General features: G+C 35.4%; 1 protein-coding gene across 1 annotated transcript in view; it reads right to left on the bottom strand.

The window, feature by feature from the left end:
- Window positions 1–25,458, bottom strand: part of TTBK2 (tau tubulin kinase 2) — a 97,199-nt gene that overhangs the window by 50,694 nt on the left and 21,047 nt on the right. The window contains exons 3-5 of the mRNA XM_033106888.1: window positions 14,675–14,748; window positions 8,875–9,015; window positions 7,212–7,316 (exon numbers count right to left, since the gene is read on the bottom strand). Of these exons, the coding sequence (XP_032962779.1) occupies window positions 7,212–7,316; window positions 8,875–9,015; window positions 14,675–14,748 (320 nt within the window). The remainder of the gene's footprint in view (window positions 1–7,211; window positions 7,317–8,874; window positions 9,016–14,674; window positions 14,749–25,458) is intronic.

Below are 25,458 nucleotides of genomic sequence, written 5' to 3'. Positions count from 1 at the left end.
ATTAGGTCACTATAGCCCAAGGCTGTGGAAGTTTCAGCTGAATGATTAGGAAGGAGAAATCCTGGCATTCCAAGAGCTTACACACAAAGGGCCAGTGTGCGATGCCAGCTGAAGGGCTAAAGAAACTGGGGCATGCTTTAAACGAAGAGAATAAAAATGAGAGTGTGGCTTTCAGCGGCTGTGAAGCCAGAGAGATCCCGGCCGGCAAGCAAAGACATCAGATCTCATCGCCCTCCCAGCCCTTCCACCCTCCCCCAAAGGCTCTCAATAAAATGGTTTGATCACCACGCCCCCCCCCAACCCCCAAAAAATGAGCATGTAGATTGAAATTGGTAACAAATAGAAATTCAACGCTGAAATTGTACGGATCTAAGTATTAAAATTACCTGTATAGTTCAGGACTTCTTTGTATCTCACATCCCTATTTAATAGAACTAATATATCTTAAAGGTGATAAATAGTAGAAGCTCTCAAACCAGCCACATAAACAACTGACTAGTGTCACAGAGATGACATTATAATGCATGCTAACTGATGATCCTATAGCATAGTTTGGTAAATAAACACACATTTATGTTTTGAGGGAATTTCTTTGTGATGATGGAAGAGTTTTATATCCTGATTGTGGTGTTGATTATAATGAATCTCTACATGTTATAAAATTGCATATACCATTCCCCCTTGGCCCCCAAGAAAAAGTACATGTAAAAAATAGTGAAATCTGACTCAGGTCTGTACTTGAATTAACAATAGTATTCCAATATCAATCTCTTAGTTTTGGCAATGTACTATGATTATGTAAGATATTCTCACTGGGGAAGCTCTGTGAAAGGGAACATGTACCTATACTACCAAACAACAGCTCCCTGAATCTCCTCCATACTCCAAAACAACTACCCGTGGGTCCACAGAAGAGATTAAAAGCAAAGCGAGGTACTGGTTAATGAAAACTAAGAATGGAGGTTACGTCTAGGTCTACAATAACCAATATAATAGTAACTTCAAACCAAATGAAATTTAAAATTTAGTTCCTTGTTTGCTCTGGTTGCAATTCGAGTGCTCAGTAGCCACATGTTGCTAGTGGCTACCACACCTGACAGCACAAATACCGAAACTTTCCATCTTCATAGTAAGTTCCACTGGACAGTGCTACTCCAGGAAGGAAAAGGGAGGCGAGCAGGAAAGGGCCACAGCATGCTTCTGCGGTGGTGATGAGCTATTTCTTAACCTACAGGGAGGCCATGGATGTTATAATATTTTTACTTAAAATTTATATATGTGTTTTTTACACTCTTTTGGAATATACATAGCAAGACAAAAAAAATAATCAAAATATTGGTTTTCACAGATAACATGATGGCATTCCTAGACAATCCAAGCAACTCACTTCAAGTTTCCTAAAAGCAATAAATAAATCTACAAAGGCAACTTTTGATTTTATATTAGTGGAACAATGTGAATGATTTCCATCACAATCATGATCCAAAAGTATGAAATTAATTTTATTTGAGATTTAAAGAAAACGATGAAATCCTACTGGCATAAAAACTCTAAAAGGAACCAGCTATCAGTACATAAATAAAGGGAAAGTTCACTCCTTACAAAGCCTGGGCCACATTTGACCACAATAATACTCTCCCTTCCACAACCCAGGTTAAACCCAATTCTTGGACTAAACTGCACTTCCAAACAAGCAGTTAAAGATATCTGGGGAAAACCACACAACTGTACTGACAACTGTACCTGAGATTGCCATAATATCTCGGGGAACTTTCAGCACAACTCAGAAATCTATTTTCCTAGTCAGTTTATTCTCTCTCTCCATGATAACTGTTTCACAGGTCCTCTTCTCTCCTCAACCTCTAACACCATTCCACCTTCTCAGCAAAAGGTGAGAAAATAAAAGCCATGAGACAACTTCAACTTCCCACTACCAAATCTAAATGCCTAGCTGTATGTGTCCACTTATTCTGCCTGTTCTCAGTTACAACAGAAACGGGTTCTTGCTCTTATATAATCAGCTAACCTCGTCATTTGTGCCAGGATTCCTTCCCGTCAGCTATGCAAGAACTTGGCTCCTATAATTGTTCCTGCTCTGTCCTACATTATCAATTTTTTTCACGTCTCCTGGAACATTACCGTCAGTACACAGGCATGCTATAACAACTACCATTTTAAAAAAATTAGGGAAAGAAGAAAGGATGGATTTGACTGCCCTTTCCACTACTCCCATTTTACCAGTCCTCTTTAGAACAAAACAAACGCGTCCAGAGAGTTGCTTATACTCCCTTCCTCCACATCTTCTCCACAAGTCTCTCTTTAACCTACTCCAGATAGGTGATCCAGATAGTCAGTTCTCAGGTCCCACCTTCCCGGACCTAGCAGTAACATCTGAGGCAGGTGATAACCCCCACACAGACCATTTTTAATTGGATTATTTGTTTTTTTATTGTTGAGTTGTATGAGTTGTATGAGTTCCTTATATATTTTGGATATATAAATTTAAGTATCATTTGCTCCCAATGTTTAAAAATAAATGGTGATTTAAAAAATGGAACTACATTAGATCAGGTAGGGTGATGGTATAGCTAGATAAGAAAAGAGGTCCTGAGTCTGAACCACTGGAGGCCTTTAGCAACTTGAGGATGAATAAAGAATAACTGTGAGTTAGCCAAGAAGAGTGAGAGGGAGCATCAGTCAGTGCGGTAGGAGGAAAATCAGGAGAGTATGACATCTTGGGAGACAAGTAAAGGAAGTGCTTCAAGTCTGTGTGGGTATTAACCCCTTATCAGAGGCATTGTTTGCAAATATCTCATCCCATTTGGTTGGCTGCCTCTTTGTCGATGGTTTCTTTTGCTGTGCACAAGTTTTTTAGTTTGATATAGTCCCATTCTTTATTTTAGCTTTTACTTCCCTTGCCTTTGAGGTCAAATTCATAAAATCCTCTTTGAACCCAAGGTCCATAAATTTACTACCTATGTTTCTTCTATGCAGCTTATTGTTTCAGGTCTTATGTTTAGGTCTTTGATCCATTTTAAGTTAATTTTTGTACATGGTGACAGATACTGTGTTTCCCCAAAAATAAGACCTAGCCGGACAATCACCTCTAATGCATCTTTTGGAGCAAAAATTAATATAAGGACCAGTCTTATTTTACTATAAGACTGAGTAATATAATATAACATAAATATAATACTGGGTCTTGTATTAATTTTTTTCCCAAAAGACGCATTAGAGCTGACTGTCTGGCTAGGTCTTATTTTCGGGAAACAGGGTAGCAGTCTAGTTTCATTCTTTTGCATGTGGCTTTCCAATTTCCCAGCACCTTTTATTGAAGAGGCTTTCTTTTCTCCATTGTATGTTTTCAGCTCCTTTGTCAAAAATTATCTGTCTATATTTAGGATGGGTTTATTTCTGGGATTTCAATTCTATTCCATTGGTCTGTGTGTCTGTTTCTCTGCCAATACCATGCTGTTTTAATTATTGTCACTTGTAGTATACATTGAAGTCAGGGAGTAGGATACCTGTGGCCTTGTTCTTTTTCCTTAGGATTGTTTTAACTATTCAGTGTCTTTTATGATTTTGGTTCTATTTCTTTAAAAAAAATGCCAGTGGTATTTTGATGGGGATTGCATTAAATCTGTATATTGCTTTGAATAACATGGCCATTTCAACTGTTGATTCTTCCAAACCATGAACATAGAATATCTCTCCACTTCTTTGTGTCTTCTTCAATTTCTTTTAATATAATGTCTTATATTTTTCAGTGTGTAGGTCCTTCACATCCTTTGTTAAGTTTATTCCTAGGTATTTTATTCTTTTTGCTGCAATTGCAAAATAAATTGTTAATTTTTTTTTTTCTGAAATTTCATTGTTAGTATATAGGAACACAATGAATTTATGTACATTGATTTTGTATCCTGCAACTTTACTGTATTTGTTTATTGTTTCTAATAGTATTTTTGGTGGAGTCTTTAGGGTTTTATATATAAAGAATCATGTCACCTGCAAATAGTGACAATTTGCTTCTTCATTCCCAATTTGGATGCCCTTTATTTCTTTCTCGTCTGATTGCTCTGGCCAAGACTTCCAATACTATGTTGAATAACAGTGGTGACAGGGGGCATCCTTGACTTTTTCCTGATCATAGGGGGAAAGCTTTTAGTTTTTCACCAATAAGTATGATATTAGCTGAGAATCTGTCATAGTTGGCCTTTACTATGTTGAGGAACTTTGCTTCTATACCCATTTTATTAAATGTTTTAATCATAAATGGATGGTGTATCTTGTCAAACGCTTTTTCTGCATATACTGATATGACTATATAAACAAAGGATTCTTATTCTTTATTTTGTTTATGTGGTGTATCACATTGATCGATTTGCATATGCTGAACCATCCCTGTGCCCCTGAAATGAACCTCACTTTATCATTATGTATAATCTTTTTAATGTATTGTTGTATTCAATTTGTTAATATTTTGTTTAGGATTTTTGCATTTGTATTCATCAGAGATATTGGTCTGTAGTTTTTTGTGTGTGTTATCCTTACCAGGTTTTGGTATCAGGGTAATGTTGACCTCATAAAATAAGTTAGGAAGTATTACCTCTCTCCTTCAATTTTTTTGGAAGAGTTTGAGAAGGACAGGTATTAAATCACCTTCGAATGCTTAGTAGAATTCACTAGTGAGGCCGTCTGGTCCTGGACTTTTGCTTTTGGGGACGTTTTGGATGATTGTTCCAATTTCCTCATTGTTGATTGGTCTATTTAGAGTTTCCAATTCTTTGTGATTCAATCTAGGAAGGGTATATATATGTCTAAGAACTTGTCCATTTCTTCTAGGTTATTGAATTTGGTGGCATATAGTCCTTCATAGTATTCTTGTATGATCCTTTGTATTTCTGTGGTATTCGTCGTAACTTCTCTTTCATTTCTGATTTTGCTTATTTGTGTCTTTTCTCTTTTTTCCTTAATGAGTCTAGCCAGGGATTTGTCAATTTTATTAATCTTTTCAAAGAACCAGTTCTTTGCTGCTTTTTTTCTGTTGTCTTTTTGTTATTTCATTTAATTCTGCTCTAATTTTTATTATTTCTTTTGTTCTGCTTACTTTGGGTTTCACTTGTTCTTTTTCTAGTTCTTTAAGATGCAATGTGTTAGACTGTTTATTTGGGATTTTTCTTATTTCTTGAGCTAGGCCTTCAAGGATATAAATTTCCCTCTTATTACTGCTTTTGCAGACTCCCAATAATTTTGATATATTATATTTTCATTCTCATTTGTTTCTATGTATCTTTTGATCTCTTATTCTTCCTTTGTCCCAGTTGTTCTTTAAAAGTATGTTGTTTAATCTCCACATATTTGTGGTTTTTCCTGCTTTCTTTTTGCAGTTGATATCCAATTTCAAAGCCTTGTGATCAGAGAATATGCTTGGCATGATTTCAATCTTCTTAAATTTGTTGAGGCTAGTTTTGTGTCCCAACATATGGTCTATCCTTGAGAATGTTCCATGTGCACAAGAAAGGAATGCATAGTCTGGTGTTCTGGGATGAAAGGCTCTGTAAATGTCGATCATGTCTATTTGGTCTAATGTGTCATTTAAGGCTGATATTTCCTTATTGATTTTCTGTTTGGATGATCTACCCATAGCTGTTAATGGCATATTTAGGTTTCCTACTATAATAGTGTTTTTGTCAGTTTCTCCCTTTAGTTCTGTTAGTGGTTGCTTTATACATTTTGGTGCTCCTTGATTGGGAGCATATATATTGATACATGTTATGTCTTCTTGTTGTACTGTCCCTTTTATCATTATGAAATGCCCATCTTGGTCTCTTCTTACCTTTTTTATCTTGAAGTCTATTTCGTCAGATAAAAGTAGATACACCTGATTTTCTCTGGATGCCATTTTCTTGGAGTATCATTTTCCACTCTTTCTCTTTGAGTCTATATTTGTCCTTGCAGCTGAGCTGTGTCTCCTGAAGGCAGCATATGGTTGAGTTCTGTTTTTTGATCCAACCTGCTTCTTTGTGCCTTTTCATTGGTGATTATTAATATATAAGGATTTCCTACCGCCATTTTGTCTTTTGTTTTCTGGTAGCTCAGTGTGTCCATTGTTTCTTTGCCTTTGTGTTTCTGTCTGTTACTTTAGTTTGGTGGTATTCTATGATTTTTTTCCCCCCGATTCCTCATTTTTTTATGTTATGTATCTCAGTTGTGGATTTTTTTTTGACTGGTTACCATTAAGTTTATGTAAAAGAAAGTTTCATATATACAGTAGTCCTTTTTCTTTAGCATGTGTCTTATCTCCATTCCCCTTTGCAAGTTGAGACTTTTACCCCCTCTCATGTTTTTGTTGTCACACGTTATCCTTATTTATGCTGTGAGTTCATTTCCAAATTGCAGTAGCAAATTTTCTTCTTCTTTTTATTTTTTACTTTTTATCTCCTTTAACCTTTATGTTATATTTAAGTTCATAGTGCCCTAGTCTGAGATTTGAGAGTTAAAATAAATGAAAGAACTCTACAAGAAATTATCTGACTCCATTATAAAGAGCAATGTAAGAATAATGAGTATACCAGAAGGAGAAGAGAGGGAGAAGGGCACGGAGAGCCAATTCAAATAAATAGTTGAGAACTTCCCAAACCTCTGTGAAGAACTGGATCCTCAAATCCAAGAAACAAACAGAATACCTAATTACCAAAATCCTAAAAGGATTTCTCCAAGGCACATTATATTGAAACTGCTAAAAATTATGACAAAGAAAGAATTCTCAAGGCAGCCAGGGAAAAGAAGATAGTAAGCTACAAAGGAAAGCCCATTAGATGATCATCAGATTTTTTTCAGCAGAAACTCTACCTACTAGGAGGAAGTGGAACCAAATATTCAAACTACTGAAAAGAGAGAAATTACCAGGCAAGAATAATATATCCAGCAAAGCTATCCTTTAGATATGAAGGTGTAATAAGGATCTTTCTCAGATGTGTTTGTGTATTGCACAGGTAATCTTTTGTTGGATTACAGCTGTTCAACTTATAGTAACTTCAAGAGGAGAAGTCAAGGGGGACCCCTCATGCTGCCATGTTTCTGACAGCTGTCTCTATATGCTACTTTTTGAATGACACCCATTCTAATACCTAATTAGCATTTCTTTAATAAGAGTGACACTATAAATAGGTTAGTTCTCAAATATTTAATAATAATATGAAAAATCTTACTAGTCTGACGTCACCACAGGAATTGGTAAATTGTCGAGCCAAGCCAAAATCAAGCATGTAACATTTCCTACATGTACTAGGAAAGCGACCCATGGCGAAGTTCGACTAGAAAAATAAAGAAGAAAAATATACATATTCTTATAATATTTAGTCCTTACACCTTATCCGTCCTATATTTTAATTCTTCTGTGTAACTATATGACACACACATCCCAAATATACTACCTTAGTCAATGATATTTACTGAATATCAATTTCATTGTGGATTCTATCAATACCTAACATTAGGTGAACCTGGAACAACAAAGAATTTAAGCAACTGTATAAAGTTACATACAAGACAACACTAACTTAACTGGAATCAGAACTCTAAGTTCCTTGAAATGTTAGTCTTAAGTCATTGCTTAAATGAAAACACAATCCCTATTTTTTAAAATGGGAAGAAGTAGGAGCGAGCAAAAGCGAATACATAGCTCAGAAACTTAAATGAATATCCTATAAACATTATAAAGTTGAATTTCACTAAGTGTAAAAGTTAAAATACAATTTTAAAAATAGACTCAAGGAAATATACTTTGCATCCTTCCTTAATAAAAATAAATGTAACATTAAATGAGCACAAACTTGCAAAGATGGGTATATAAACATGAGAATTTATAAAAGCAAAAGCCAAATTTTTACAGAATTGTTAGCTTTTATTTTAAAATACTGTTCTACTTAGGGAGCTTTCCAATGAAAATAGAAACTCTTCAATCACCATGGTTCTAAAATAATGACATTTAGTTTGGCATAGAAATAAGAGCTGGAAAAATCTACATTAAGTCTGACTTTTTAGTTGGCATTTTCATGTCAACTATTTTAATATTAAAATCATGTAGCAACAAAATGGGTGTAATTTTCAACTGCATCAACCAACATACAAATTTATAGTAAATATATCAGAAATGGGTCATTTCCCCTTGTGAATAATAAAAAAAAAAAGAAGGAAAAAATAAAAGCATATTTCACAGTTACGGAAATGACAATGTCTAAGAAAAATAATAGCAAAAAAATACTATATATTGCCACTATATATTGCACTCAGGAGAAAAAACATGGTCTTTCACAATTAATGGTTTCTTATAAGTACAATTTGTCACTTTAGGAAGAATTCAAAGAAGACCATGCCAACATCTAAAAGCAACCTATGTATATATTTTTAACCAATATCAGGAAAAAGAAGTACAAAAAATAACTACCAATTTAGGTATAAGGCTAAGTATTAGGTTGGTGCAAAAGTAATTGTGGTTTAAAAGGCTAAAAGTAATTGCAAAAACCACAATTACTTTTGCACCAACCTAGTAATTAGCAATGTTAACACACATAATAATAACAATCAAGGGTTAAAGATTTTTAATTTGGCTGCAGAGCAACAGTTTCATCATACTTGAGAAAAGTTCTTGAATATAAGTTATAGTTGGTTATTACCATTTTTTAAAAAAAAATTAAGAAGGGCGTTACATTTTGCTTCCAGTTACATTTTTGCCACAAGTAAAATATTATCTTGCACTTAATGTAGAAAGCAAATACAGAAAGCTACATTGGTAATTTATTGTGTCCCATCATAAGATTAAGAGTACCAGCAAACTCATTCTGTGCTCTGGCTGGAAAAGGCCCCCCTTACCGGTTTGATGTCTCTGTGCAAAAATCCCACAGAATGGATGCTCTCAATAGACTCCAGAATCTGTCTACCCAGCCTAAGAGTAGTGCTAATGGTGAATGTACCCCGGGACTGGCTACGGCGTAGATCTGCCAGGTTTCGACCCTATGGAAAGCAAATAAACACTTTCAAATATGGTAGACTAAAAACTATGTTGTAAGAAAAGATGGGGAATTATTCATTTACCATTAAAATGTTTCGACTGAAATAGCAAGAATTTAACCCAAATCGTGATTCTCTTAAGATAATACATTAACATTTCAGACAAATTTAAGAATAACCAAAGTTTCTGAACATATTATATCATGTTTCTCTTTGTTTCTGATGTCATAACAAAAATAATCTTGATTACTTTAAAAGATATAATATATATATATATATAAAAGATGTTTTATATATATATATATCCAAAGCAATCATTCCTCATTACTGCATAACAAACTACTTAACTACAAACTACAAACTACTTAATGTTTCTGTGTTACAGTTTCCTTATAAAAAGGGGCCAGTGATACCTACCTCACAGTGATATGTGAAGATTAAAAAAGATCCATGTAAAGTGTTTAGACTATTGTCTGGCACACAGTGGGTACTCAATAAATGCTAATTATTGTTATTATGAACAAAAATGATATGAAACAGACTAATGAATGTATCTAGCCTGTGTATTTACATTCAAGATTGCATTTAATCCTCATAGCACACTAAATAGTAGTTATTCCTGTTTTAGAGATGAGGAAATTAAGACTCTGAGAGTTTAAATAATGCTAACCTGTTAAGGTAAAGCTGTTTTTCACATCTATGTCTGTCAGACTCCAAAGTGTTCGTTTTCTGCCTCACAGTGCTATTCCATTCAGAAGTTTCCTTAATGTCTAAGTAACATAGCAGTAATCTGATGAGAAGAGCAGGGTTACACTGCTGCAGCTCTACCTCCCAAAGAATGGAAATTGGCTCCTATAGCTCAAGGAAATTTAAATATCCAATCTCTCTACTCCTGAAATTTTGTAGTGTATGTTTGAGATTAATACCAGTAATACACCATCACCTCAACTAAAGACAATTGATTGACTTTTGAAAAAGTAATAAAGTCTTAAATTACTTATGTACCATTTAAAACAAAATATTAAATAGCACTCGATCAAAGAATTGAAAAATTACAGGAAAATCAGGAGCATTTCATATACTTTGGATCTTCTTTCAAAATGCAGTTTCCCTACAGCATAAATCGGTGGTTATCTTTACTACTTTTTTTAATGTTAGGGGAATCTGTTTTCTATATCCTCAGCAAATGTAAAGTAAGTGCTAATCTAGAGCAATGACTTTTATAATCCTATCAGAGTACGTAATAAATTTTATTAGCATGCCAATGATTTTTTTCCTTCAAAAATCAATACTTTGACTGTCAAAATATAATACTGTAACTTTATTTGCGAACAACTTCCACCATCATAAAAGCTTTCTGAAAGGAAATCCGTTAAACTGAATTTATAATATTAGCAGTGATTTTTAAATTTTAAGTCTTTTAAAATGTAAATCTAAGGTATCGATTAACAAAATCTGAGAAATATAAGGCTGGCAAGAGTATGGGGAAAAGAGTCATTAACATGGTAAATGCACACAGGTTTGAATTACCAAATTATACTTCAAATGGTTACTTTTTATGGAGAAAAATTGAAAACAATCTATATGTCCATTAATAAATGAACGATTCAATAAATCATGGTACAGTCATCTTAATGATTGATATAGAACCACTAAAAAAAGAAGACTATATACAGTAATTTGAAATTATTATTATTATGAAAAACCAAATTCATTTTCCCTTAATTCTATAAATTTAACATAATCCCAATAAAATGTAAATGATTCTAATATTAAAAATTTGAAACATACTTACAAGGAGAAAACAATAATAAACACTCATATACCTACCTATCACCCAGAATTAACAATTATCAATTCACGGCCAATCTTGTTTCATTAGTTATCCACTCTTCTCCCCATCCCCACATGAAACACACACCCTCTCCCCTCCCACACACGTGCTGCATTATTTTCATGTAAATCCCAATCGTATCATTTCATCTACATATATTAAAAAGTGCATAAGAGCAAAGAGATGAAAATATAAAATCAAGCAGGTTATTAGCAATTCTATTATCAAAAATTTGAATTGGAAATATCAATATGAACCATAATATATTTTCTTTAAAAAATTGCATATCCTAAACCCATCTGCTTGAAAAGAATTTAAAACATTGACCAACCCAATTGGTAACAGGCACCTAAAGTATCTAGATTGTGGTCTCTAAATACCATTTACGATTAATATTAATAGAAATCAGGGCTTAATGGAGAAATGGCTGATTTCAGCTCTGAAACATGAAATATATGAGCCAGGTACACAACGCTGTACCAGAAAGTAAGGATGTTAGCAAAGACTGCTGCAGTCTAGTCCTGTCAAAATGAATCAGGATCCAACTTGAATGAAGTCCTGCTAGCCAAAGATGGGATAATTTGAACATTAAAAAGAAAAACAAGTGCAATGATTAAAAGACATAAACTATATTAAATCTACGAATTTGTAACAATATTTTTTAAAAAGAGAAAGCTAACTAGACCTCTTTGGAAAATATCAGGGAACCAACTCATTATTCTGAAAACTAGTAAATAAAAGAATCAAGTACTGGTCCTGTCATTCCTGTATGAATTGTACCTCAGGATAACCTAATAGCTGGTGGAGTGCTCTTTAAAGAAGAATTACAGCTAATAAATGAAGACATGACAGAATCAGAACAGTACATTTGTAACCCCACTGAAGTAATGGACTAGGAATAATTACTAATGGGTTGATAAAACCTAAGAGAAAACCCACTGGGAACTTTAAAATGAATGAATCCGGCTGACAGGCCCTGAACCTCACTGATCAATTGTAACATTCCTAAAAGAGAAACAATCAGACACTACCTACTGATGTGATGCAATATGAAGCACAAAACTCACCTCTAAAATATTCTGACCAAAAAAAAAGACCAAAACTGGATCTGATCTAATCACCAGTTTATAGAAAATACAGGAGATAGAAGAATATGTTAAATATCACAATGAGATAATCAGCAAAATCCAGAATATGGAAACTTCTGCACGACAAATGTCTACATTTTTTTTCAATGACAATACAAACAACAACAAAAAGAAAACTGTAAGAAAAAAAAAGAGGGAACCTATATACAGCAATAGAGGCTTAAGAGATACACACACCAAATGCAATGTGTGAACCCTGTCTGAAACCAGATTCAAATAAAACAAATATTTAAAAGAAAACAACTAAAAAAAAAAACCCAAAGAGTGAGATATAATCAAGGTCATCTGAAGACTGACTTCATATTTGATGTTGTTATTTAGGAATTATTGTGCATTGTGGTTAAGATGGAAAAAAGGAACCCTTAACTCTTAGAAATACATATTGATATATATTTACAGATAAAATATGCCTTGGATTTACTTTGAAATAATCTGAGGAGGGAGAGAAGGAGAACACACTTGGAACAAGATTGGCCATATATTGGTAATTATTGATGGCAGGTGATGAGTACATAAGTGTTCATTATACTTTTCTCTCTACTTACGTATATGTTTAATTTTTTTCCATAATAATGAAAAGGTTTAAAAAAATATGGCAATTCTGATGTTAGGCAATCTAGATCTACTTCTGCACTGGTTACAGGATTCAAACTATTTTTGCCCTTCCCTAGGTGATATGCTTATCACAAAACATCACCCTTTGGCTATACTAAGGATGCTCATATACCAAGGATGCCTCAATGGTGACAGGATATTAAATGAAACCTGGACAAGGTCTTGCCAATAGAAAGGAGAAAAGAAATATGTACAACTGCTTGAGCCCTATACGATTTTAAGACCCACTGTAATGGTAAACAGCTAGAATTTCTATAACAGAGATAGGATTCATTCCTTAAAAATTTTAAGACAGATATAGAATGAATTGAAAGGAAGAAAAGAGTAAAGTTAACTTAAGGATGAGTTTAGGCTTTTTAGAAGAAATTAGGAATGTCAGTGAGAAGCTGGGTCTGAGTGTGTAAATTTTATTAAAACATATAAGGGAAACCTAGTAGTTATCTTTACTATGTCAAGAGAGTACCCTCTAGTAGTTATACTAACTTTCGCCTTGTCCCAAATGAAGTCAACCTAACTGTAGGGGTGGGGATAGTTAGTGGTACGTTAATTTTCTTACGACGGGAAAAAAACAGCATTCCAGTTAAATGGAAAGGTTATTGGACAAGTCCATAGGAGCTGGCCAAACGCCACAAAGCCATCATTATCTGACATACACCAGTCTCCTTAGTTTTCCCAGACAAAGAGCCTTCCCATTTCCAGAAAGTGAGACTTAGGTAAGTGCAAATAAACTAAAAACAAGTATGTGCTGAGACTGAGAGACTTTGCAGACTGAAAAAAGCTCCTGTCCATGTTCTCCCATGAGTAGTAACCTAAGGACAAAACTGAAGAGTTTTCTCTAATTGTGCCAAGAATACTGGCCTCAGGTTGTCACCATGCCCTAACACCCATCAAATTGGACCCAGACAAATCACAAACCTCTTGAGCTTCAGCCTCTTCATTTGCTTCAGGATAAAACCTGTCCTATCTTCTCCATGGGGATGCAGTGAAAATCAAGTAAGATGTACATAAATCCAGAAGAAAACTATGAAATAGCATACAAAAAAACTATAATATTATTGCCCAAAGTGAGAGAAAGCAGGGGCCATATGAATAATCTAAAAAGGGACAGGAATAGCTGCTTCAAGAAATGAAACCATACTGGCTCAAGAGATAGTGAATCATAGACTCAAAGACTTTAAGAGACATTAATACCTTTAAATCTGAATCAAATGCTGAAGGCTAACTGAGGGAAACAAGAAAAACCTTCTGATGAGAAGAGGAAGCATTTAGGCCAGGAACTATATCTCTGAAATCACTGCTATGTAATTAAGTTGAAAGAAAATAAAAAAACCAAATGCCCCAAACAGATTTTGCTCAAGATGAAAGAATACCCTGAGAACTCTAAGTTAGGTAGCAAAGTGAACCGTGGCTTTTACACTTTGAGGGTGACTACGGTTCAGACGTGTGTGTGTGTGTGTGTGTGTGTGTGTGTGTGTTGTGTGTGTGTGTGCTCAGGGGCAGAGGTAGTGTCAGAGAATGGGGTGGTTTCCCTCTCCCTCTGCTGCAGTCATTACTCCAGTATTACCTTTCTTAATTTCTCTCTCTGCTATCCCAAACTAACTCCACTTTCCATCTAAAACACAGGGAACAGAGCAATGTTAATGGATGAAAAGGGAAAGAGGAATGGCATTTCTCCTCTACCTCAACTAATGCTTCAATTTTCAAGCAGTCAAGGTCAGTACTCGAGCTCACAAATGGAAAACTAGAGTTCTTCAGGTAATGAAGGGTGAAAAGGGAAGTGACAGGGACAGAGCAAGACTCACATTATATCCAACAATCCATGTAGGGATTGAAAACTTCACAATGTTGACAGTAAAGATATGGATCAACTGAAATAGTTGATAAGGAGAACCCTTCCATCTTTGGAAAAATCTGTATCATGTCTGTTTAAATAAAGTTTCATCTGCACAGTATAAAACATTCCAAGATGATACCAAGAATGCTATTATTTTTATTCATATCCACTGTAATTAGGTATTTTGATCAAAACCGAAAGATTTTAAGATACATTTTCAAGGTAACCTACCTGCAACTGCATGACCACATAGTTGAATCGATCATTCCTCCCACAGCCAACAAATCTACAAATATGGTCTTTCCCTAAAAGAAAGAAAGAAAACAGTGAAAAAGGTTATATTATGGTTTCTCTTATAAAAAATTAGTATTTTTTTTTGTATAATATTTTACGATTGAATATAAAGGTCCTGTCTTAAGAACCTTTAGGAAATTTGCAGTATTCACATTTTCTATTCACCTCCCCCGGATCCTACACTCCTCCTTGTGTAGGCAAATACATGTTTATTAAATGAATAAATACACAAAAGAATGAGGGAACAAATGAATGATAATTTATTTAGGAAGTAAAAAATTAAGAGGTTATTTCAGCTCAATTTTCCCAGACATGATACATACGAAAGCACAGAAGAGCAATATATATGCACCATGTTAGGAATATAAATTCTGAGTTTTAGATATGGTCTGCCATTCACCACTATGAGACTTCGGTGAGTCAGTCTTTCTGGGCCTCATTTACCTGAATGAATTAGCTCAGTGGTTTTCAATCTGAGTTCCACATGTAAAATCCAAGGAGGAGCTGCCTAGGGTGCAGAGGGAAGAAGTGGAACAGGCAGAAATCTAGGGTCTTGCCCCCGATTCAACAAAGGCAAATAAAGGTTTTAAAAGAGGATCACGACTGGTGGGTTCCAGAGCCAGAAGAAGGCATGTGACAGGGGCACAGGAACAAAGGGAGGGAAAACAGAATGAGATGGTGTGAGAAGCAGGCAGGCATCTGATCTGAAGGGTCCGGGACTCCATGATAAGGAGTCTGAAACATTAGTATAGGTCAGTGTTTTCTAACCCTGGCTGCTTATTAAAATCATCTGGGGAACTTTTTGAAGATTCTGAAACTCTGTACTGATTCAGAATCTGTGTCGGAATATATAGGAAAGCTGCTTTTCAAAAGTTCTCTAAATGATCCAAAAGCAGATGGGCCATGGATGGATATTTGAAAACTACTTCTGGGTAATGAGAAAGATTTTAATATAAGGAAAAGCACACTTAAAACATTGCATTTTAGAACATCACTATGGTGGCAATAAGGAACATAGACTACAGAGAATTCACTCCAGGAAGCAGAAAGGTCACTCTGGGGACAGTTACAATATCCCAAGAAAGGGAATAAGGGTGTGAATCTTAAGTATTACAGTAGAGAGAGAGACAGAAAAAAAATAGGATAAATCTGAGAGATACTCAAGATGTACTTTTTGACTAGAAATCGGTACAATTAAATGAGAAGTTGTACCAAAATAAGAGAATATCATAGGTTGTATAAATGTTAAAGGATATTAGAATGTTGAGTTTGAAGATAACTAACTGAATTCAGTAGACATTGTAATTTCAAGCGTGGTACTGTGACAAAAAGCTAGCCCCAGAAATATATTGGGGAACCATTAGTTCATGGAAGGTACATGGAACTACAAACTTAGATGGAAGATTGCCTAGTTGAAAGAATAAAGAATGAGAAGAAATATAAGAAAAGAATGCTAAAAATTGCAACATTTATAGAATGAGCAAAAATAAAGTTGTCCCTGAAGGAATAATGGCCTAAGAGGTAGGAGGTAATTATGAAAAAGGGGTATCACAGAAACCAAAGGAAAAGAGCATTTTAAGGTGTAAGTAGCTGATGACAAGTGCTATAGAAGGGCTGAAAAGTGCTGATTAATATAAAAAATTAGGAGATCATTAGTGAGTGGAAGGGGCAGGAGCCAGTCTATAATATGTGAAACAGTAAACGGAACACGAGACAAAGATGGCAATCTTTGAAGAAGCTAGAGGAACTCACAAACCGAGAGCTAGAAGGATAAGATTTAGAAGCAAGAGAAATGTATTTCAACGTTCAAAAAGAATTTGTCCACTGACTTAAAATATAAATACAATACAGATTTATTTTAGTTAATAATTCTATATTTTTCTTTTGCATCTGGGTTATCACATTGTTCTCTCATTCTTTGTGCTTGGTTGAAAAGAATAGGTGCAATGGGAACAATAATTCACAATGAGTACACACTTATCACTTTACATGTATTACATGTATTTCATGTATGTTTGCAAAACTGTTTCATCTAGTAAATTATAGTTAAGAATGAAACGATAAAATGGTGGTCAATAAGCAACTTACTCTTTTCTTCAGCTTCACAGAAACAAAAAATCATTTAAAAAGTGTTTTCCCCTTATTATCCATTCCACCTTCCTATCATGTAACATTTAAACACAGTATCTCTATTATAAAGACATTTCAACCATCTAAAAACAAAAGGCTACATACTAGATTTAACTCCTCTTGGAATGCTCTTTTTAAAATATCTTTATAATAAAGTTATACCAAAATACTATTTATCTCTTGGTACTAAAACCACACAACATTTAAAAAGAAAAAAGATTAGACACCAAATAAACTGTACACCCTTTACTGGGTAACCAAAACACGTCAGTAGCAAATTTTCTAGGACTCACTGATACATCTTCATTGCTTTAGGTAATAGCTTAATGAGCTCTTAACTCATACTTTATGGCCTAGTGTACTACTGCTCTTCTAGTTCAGATACATGCAATTTAATGAAACTACTTAATATAGCTCAATAGATATGTACAAGTTTTTGGAAGCATGGAGAAACTGCAATTTAATTGGAACAGTAACTCTTCACCATCGCTTAAGAGTAATTGTTAAAATAACTTTTTGTAATCACTAGTACAAACTGAGGTTTCCAAGCATGATTCGGCCTATGTTTTACAAAGGTAATGCTACTCACCATTAGATGCTGATTTGTGAAACACATGAGAGGCAGAGAGATCAATTAGGAGGTTTAATACAATAGGCCTCCTAATACAAAAGATGAGGGAGGTTCAAATTAAAGCAATGGACGTGAGAATTTAAAGAGGAAAGATTTCAAATGAAGCTTTAAGAGACAGAATTACAGAGGAGAGAGAGGGAGAAAGTAAAAGCAGACTTTCAGCTTAAGCTAAAGGAGAAAAGGAAGACAGAGAACCAGTTTGCCAAGCATAATATGAAGTGAAATCTAATAAACTGTCATTCAGATAAAGATCCAAAGTAGAATTCAGATACCAGAACTATAGCAATCTTTATGGTAAATCAGGGAATCTACTGGGTCATATTGAGTTGGTAAGCAAACAAACAAACAAACATTCCTACACTAACTACCTCTGTGCTGCTAGGTCTGATCATTCACAAAAATAGTTATTCAACTACATGCACAACGAGATTAGAGAAGAGGTCCAGAAATATTACAGAAAAAATTCAAAGTCCATTTTTTTTATTAAAGTTTATTGGAGGTGAAAATGGTGAGTAAAGTTACATAGGTTTCGAGTGTACAATTCTGTAATACATCATCTATGTATCACATTGTGTGCTCACCACCCAGAGTCAGTTCTCCTTCTATCACCGTATGTTTGATCCCGTTTACCCTCACCTACCACGCCCCCAAAGTCCCTTTTATAAACTTTTAGTTAATTTCCAGAACAGAAGACATCTAAATAATCTCAATGACACTTTAGAACAGGACTATCTGGTATAGAAGTGACATCAAACCCAAGCCAACCCTCATTTTATTCCTACCTGATTAACTTCCATAGGTCCTCATAATTGTACTACATAAAGGCCCCAGAATATGAGAATTTCAGTACTTTTACCTTTGTAAAAAATACTGTGCTTGTCTAACCCACCGACTGTAAGTATGTCCCAGGTAAGGACTGTAGCGCCCCGCTCCGCACAGGGTGCTACTAAGTGAACAGATGAACACGTGTTTTATAAGTTTTACTGAAACATTAATATACCAAAAAATTAACCTACTTAAAGTGTAAAATTCAACAGTTCTTAGTATATTCACAAAGTTGTGCAACCACCACCACAATCATTAGAACATTTTCATCAGCCCTTCTCCACCCTCCCAAAACACCCCACACTCTTTAATAGTCACTTCCCAACCCCTACTTGACTCTCCAAGCCCTATGAAACCACTATTCTACTTTCTATCTCTATAGATTTGCCTATTTTGGACATTTCGTATAAATGGAATCATTCAAGAAGTGGTCTTTTGTGACTGGCTTCTTTCACTGAGCATAATGTGTTCAAAGCTGATCCATGTTGTAGGATGTATCATTACTTCAGTAATTTTCATTGTTGGTAACATTTTATTGTATAGATATATCACATTTTGTTTCGTCATTCATCAGTTGATTGTCCATTTGGGTTGTTTCCACTTTAAGTTTTTATGTGGACATAAGAGGTCTGACAATTAAGTTCGCGAACTCATCCTAGAAAAAGTGCTGCCTACTTCATTGATGAATGTCACTATGGTCACTTTCGAAGTACTCCCCTTGGGAAGCTGTGCACAAACGCCAGTGCCTAGTCCACCCTTCAAAACAATTTCGGAACTCCTTCTGGAATGGCCATCAGAACATCAGGACATCGTATTGTCCTTGATGTCCTGCATGTCATCAAAATGTCTTCCTTTCAATATTTCCTTTATCTTCAGATAGAGAAAGAAGTCACTGGGGGGCAGCCAGATGGCTCAGTTGGTTGGAGCATGAGCTCTGAAGAAGAGGGTTCTGGTTCGATTCCCACATAGGCCAGCGAGCTGCGTCCTCCACTAGACTGAAGACAATGAGCTGACGCTGAACCTCTGGAGGGGCAGCCAGATGGCTTAGTTGCTTAGAGCGTGAGTTCTCAACAACAAGGTTGCCGGTTCAATTGGGATGGTGGGCTACGCCCCCTCCAACTAACAATTGAAAATAGCAACTGGACTTAGAGCTGAGCTGCACCCTCCACAACTAAACTGAAGGACGACTTGCAGCTGATAGGCCCTGGAGAAACACACTGTTCCCCAATATTCCCCATTAAAAAAAAAAAAACAACAACGGATAATTTAAAAAAACAGAAGTCACTGGGGGCCAGATCAGGTGAGTAGGGAGAGTGTCCCACCACAGTTATTTGTTTACTGTGTAAAAACTGCCTCACACACAGTGCTGTGTGAGCTAGTGCATTGTCGTGATACCAGAGCCATGAATTATTGGCGAAAAGTTCAGGTCGTCTAATTTTTTCATGCAGCCTTTCTGCACTTCCAAATAGTAAACTTGGTTAACTGTTTATCCAGTTGGTACAAATTCATAATGAACAATCCCTCTGATATCAAAGAAAGGTTAACAACATCATTGCAACAAGTTCATGAACTTAACTGTCAGACCTCGTTTTCATTTCTCATGGATACATAACTGGAAGTAGAATTGCTAGGTCATATGGTCACTCCATGTTTAATCTTAAGCAATCCACAGAAACTGCTGGAGTGTTTTCCAAAGGAGCTGCAGAACTTTACATTCCTACCAGCAACATATAAGGGTTCTAATTTCTCCCCATCCTCACCTACTCTTACTATTATCTACATTTTTTTTATTGTAGCCATCGTAGAAGAAGAAAAGTGGTATCTCATTATAGTTTTGATTTACATTTCCATAATGACTAATAATGGTGGACATCTTTTCATGTGCTTATTTGGCCTTTTCTATATCTTCTTTGGAAACATGTCTCTTCAGATCTTTTGCTGATTTTTTTGGGGGGGTTATTTGTCTATTTATTATTGAGTTACAAGAGTTCTTTAGATAGTCTAGACAAAGTCCAATATCAGAGGTATGATTTGTAAATATTTTCTCCTATCACTTTTCTTGATGGTGGTCTTTGAAGCACAAAAATTTTTAAATCTGATAAAATCCAATTTTTTTTTTTATTTTGTTGCTTTGTAGGTTTGGTTGCATATCTAAGAAACCACTGCCCAATCCAAGGTCATGAAGACTTATGCCTATGTATTCTTCTAAGAGTTTTATACACTTAGGTCTGCGATACATTTTGAGTAAATTTTTATATATGGTGTGAGGTAAGGGTCTAACTTCATTCTTTTGAATGTATAACTGTTGGAAAGAGGCACTCATCCTGTGTTTCTCCTTTACTCTCACTACTACCATACTCACAATACTTTTGACCCCAGATGTGTGGCTTTCCACACATTAAGCTATTCTCCTAGTCACCAGCTGGGTGCCCTATAATTCAATTCAATTTTGACACTATTTACCAGGAGTTATCATCAGATCACCACAAGGGTGCAGGCAGACCCACAAGACTACTGCTACTTCAGACGCCAATCACAAGTTCCAATTGTCACCTGTACTTCTGACCAACCATCTATAAACTGGGGCTCCCATTACCCCCTCCTTGGGTTCTATACTTTGCTAGGAGGGCTCACAGAATTCAGGGAGACACTTACTTAAGCATATACACGAACAGTCAAATTTGGAGATACATGAATACCCTGTTTCCCTGAAAATAAGACCTAGCCAGACAATCAGCTCTAATGCGTCTTTTGGAGCAAAAATTAATATTTTACTGTAAGACAGAGTCTTATATAATATAATATAACATAATATAATACCAGGTCTTATATTAATTTTTGCTCCAAAAGATACATTAGAGCTGACCGTCCAGCTAGGTCTTATTTTCGGGAAAACAGGATATAAGATCATGTCATCTGCAACTAGAGACAGTTTCACTTCTTTCTAAACTGGGTGCATTTCATTTCCTTTTCTTGAATAGAAGTAGCAAGAGCAGAAATCCTTGTCATTTTCCTTATCTTTGGGGAAGTCAGTCTTTTACCATATTAGCTGTGGGTCTTTTTAAATAGATGCCCTTTATCAGGATGACAAAGTTCCTTTCTATTCCTAGTTTTTTCACCAATTTATCATGAAGAGGTACTGAATTTTGCTAGATGAGTTTCTGTGTCTATTGACATAATCATGTGTTTTTTGTCCTTTGTTCTATTGACATGGTGTATTATATTAATTGATTTTCATATATTAAGCCAATCTGGAATCCAGGGATAAATCCCATTTAGTCATGGTGAATAATTTTTTTTATGTGTTGCTGGATCCTGCTTGCCAGTGTTTTGCTGAGGATTTCTGCATCTATAACTCATAAGAGACAATGATTTGTATTTTTCTTTTCTTCTAATGTCTTTTCCTGGTTTTGGTAACAGAGTAATACTGGCTTCACAGAATGAACAGGGAAATGTTTTCTCCTTTTCTATTTTTTTGAATAGTGTAACCAAAAGAAAAAAAAGGTATTAATTCTTTAAATGTTTGGTAGATTTCACCAGTGAAGCCATCAAGCCTGGGCTTTCCACCGTGGGTAGGTGTTTTTTTATTATTATTAATTCTATCTCTTTGTCTGTTATAGGTTTATTTGGATTTTCTATTTCTTCATAAGTTAGTTTCAATAGTTTATATATTTCTAGGAATTTGTCTACTTCATGTAAGTTATTTAATTTGTTACAATGTAGTCCATAATATTTATTATAAATCCATTTTATCTCTGTAAGATCAATAGAAATGTTCCCTCTTTCATTCTTTCATGTTCAGAATTTCTGTTTGGTTCTCTTTTATAATTTCAATCTCTTTGGTAAAGTACTCCTTTTATTTATTAATTGTACTCTTGAGCTCACTAAACTGTCTTTCTAAGTTTTCTTCTATCTTGTTGAGTTTCTTCATGACTGCAATCTTTAATCCTCTGTCACTTAAATCCGTCTTCCTTGACATTGGTTTCTGGAGACTTGTCAATTTCTTTCTGTGTTACCATGTTACCTTGGTTGTTCATGATACTTGACGGTTTGTTCCTCTGCCTGTGCATTTGAGGTAATGAACTCTTTTCTTGTTTGGTTCCACTTTGATCTTAACACTTTAGCATGCTGATAATCAGAGAGCTTTTATTTTCCAGTAGATGGTGCTATAACACAACCTTTGGTTTTACCTGCACTCTTTGTGCCTCTGAGGTTGCAATGGGGGACTGTCCCTGCAGTCGTGGAAATTGGCACCTGGGTAACTGGGGTGTCGCCACTGTGTCCATGTCCTCTCCATGTTGGGGCACCACCACGGTGGTAGGAGGGTGTGGCAGGTAGAGGAGAGCTAGGTTTGTGAACTCAGCGCTACTCTCTTATTCCTTATGACTGCTGGCACCTCGGTGCTGTAGCCTGGGGTCTGTATACAAGTTTCCGCTGCTGCTACCAGATTCTGCCTCAATGTGGAGTGGAAGGAGCCAGATTCTTTGGACACCAACGCTGCCTCCGCCTCTCTTACCCTACACTGAGCCACAGTGTGGAGGCTGCACCCTGACTCCTCCACCACTACCTATGTTACCTGGGGCCACAGCAGATGCCAAAATGCATCAGCGGCCACCATCCCTTGGTCTTCCTCTGTTCCACCTCCACTAGGAGTTCCAATACACCCACCTCCAGATGTACCAATGCATGGATCGCCCAGCTGTGTTTGTGTGTTGAGCAGTGGAAACTGTTGGATTATAGATGCCTGACTTGTAAATTTAAGGGGAGAAACAAAGAGGTCTTCTCATTCCACCACAATGCTTACATCCTCATTCATGGTTTTAGTTAATTTAAATCTTTTTTCTTAGTCTGTCTAGCTAAAGGTTTGTCAGTTTTGTTCATTTGTTTCAAAGAACCAATTCGTGGGTTTGGTTTTTTTTTTTGGTTTTCCCATTGTTTTTCTATTCTCTATTTTATTAATTTCCATTATAATCTTTATTATTTCCTTCCGCTGCTTGCTCTTCTCTTCCTAGTGTCATAAGGTGAAAGGTTAGGTTATTTATTGGAGATCTTTCTGACTTTTTAATTTCCGCATTTACTGCTATAAATTTTCTTCTAAGTACTGCTTACACTATACCCCATAACTTTTGAATCTGTAGAATATCACTCTGGAATCTTAGAAGGTAGAGTCATTAATGCCATATGCTATACAGGATGCCTTATTATTTTTCTTTGAGGGAGACACAAGACTGACGGAAAAAAAAAAGGCATTGGCTTAGAGTTAAATCTCAATTCTGCCACTTAATAATTATGGGACCTTGAGCAAGTTTCAGTATTGAGAAAATTAAACGAGATAATGTATTTACAAATTATTTACTTGATTAACTATTCAGTATTCACTCCCTCTTACGAGTAGCACCCAAATTTCCCTTGGGGAATAATCTTCCTCAATTATGTATCTATTGTCTCAATGGGCTTGATCCACTCCCAGAACCAAAGTTGGGCATTAATTGCTCTGCGCCAATCAAAGTAATCTATACATTTTTCTTTTGTCATGGTGATCAGTTTGATGATGGGAAAATTGGATATTCAAGTCCTAAGACAATCAATGTATGACATTACACTGACAAGTATAATTGTTTCAGGGATGATCTAATCTGAGCAAAACACTTTAATATGATAATTATGAGAAGAGATTATTTTTTAAAGAGAAAGAATGTAGCTCCCTTCCAGTTGTTACAAGCAACCATCTCTCAACCATGAAGGAAATGAGGATAAAGTCCACCAAATAGAAGAGATAATTATAGGAGAAAAGAGAGTCAGGTGAACAGCTACATGCAAAAGAATGAAAACTAGACCATACCTAACAGTACACACAAAAATCAACTCAAAATGGATTAAAGACTTGAATGTAAGTCCTGAAACCACAAATCTCATAGAAGAAAACATAAGAGGTAAGCTCCTTGACATAGGACTTAGCAATGATATTTTAGATTTGACACCAAAAGCAAAGGCAATAAAAGCAAAAATAAACAAATGGAACTACATCAACTTGAAAAGCTTCTGCACATCAAAGGAAACCATCAACAAAGTGAAAGGCAACCTACTGAATGGGAGAAAATATTTGCAAATCATGTATATGATAAGGGGTTAATATCCAAAATACATAAAGAACTCATACAACTCCATAGCAAAAACAAACAATCTGATTAAAAAATGAACAGAGGACCTTAATAGACATTTTCCCAAAGGAGATATCAAGTGGTCAACAGGTATATATGAAAAGGTACTCAACATCACTAATTATCAGGAAAATAAATGCAAATCAAAACCACAATGAGGTATCACCTCACATGTGCTAGAATGGCTATCATCAAAAAGACAAGAAATAATAAGTGTTGGGAAGATGTGGAGAAAAGGGAACACTTGTGCATTATTGATGGGAATGTAAATTGGTACAGCCACTATGGAAAACAGTACAGAGGTTCCTCAAAAAATTAAAAATAGAACTAACATATAGTCCAGCAATTCTCCTTCTGGGTATATACCTGAAGGAAATGAAATTACTATCTAGAAAAGATATCTGCACCCCATTTTCAATGCAGCATTATTTACAATAGCCAAGACACTGAAACAACCTACGTGTCCATTGACGGATAAATGAATAAAGAAAAAAAATTTATATATATATATATAATATATGTATATAAATGGCTATATATATATATAGTCATAAAAAATAAGGAAACCCTGCCATTTGCAACAACACAGATGGATCTTGAGTACATTGTTCTAAGTAAGTCAGAGAAAGACAAATACCATGTGATCTCACTTATATGTGGAATTTAAAAAAACCAAACTCCCAGAAACAAAGAACAGATAGATGGTTGATAGAAGTGGGGGATGAGGGGTGGGAGACGTGGGGGAAACAGGTGAAGGTGCCCAAAAGGTACAAACTTCCGGTTGTAAAATAAGTAAGTCCTGGAGATGTAATGTACAGCATGGTGACTAGTTACCAATACTGTATTATTTATTTGAAAGTTGCTAAGAGAGTAGACCTTAAAAGTTCTCATCATAAGAAAAAAAATGTAACTGTGAGGTGTGAGGTGAAAGATGTTAACTAAACTTGTGGTAATCATTTTGCAACATACACACA

The sequence above is a fragment of the Rhinolophus ferrumequinum genome, chromosome 6 (assembly GCF_004115265.2).
Source record: "Rhinolophus ferrumequinum isolate MPI-CBG mRhiFer1 chromosome 6, mRhiFer1_v1.p, whole genome shotgun sequence".
NCBI classification, from domain to species: domain Eukaryota; kingdom Metazoa; phylum Chordata; class Mammalia; order Chiroptera; family Rhinolophidae; genus Rhinolophus; species Rhinolophus ferrumequinum.
Note: the sequence above shows the minus strand (reverse complement) of the source record. Positions and strands in the feature narration are given on the sequence as shown.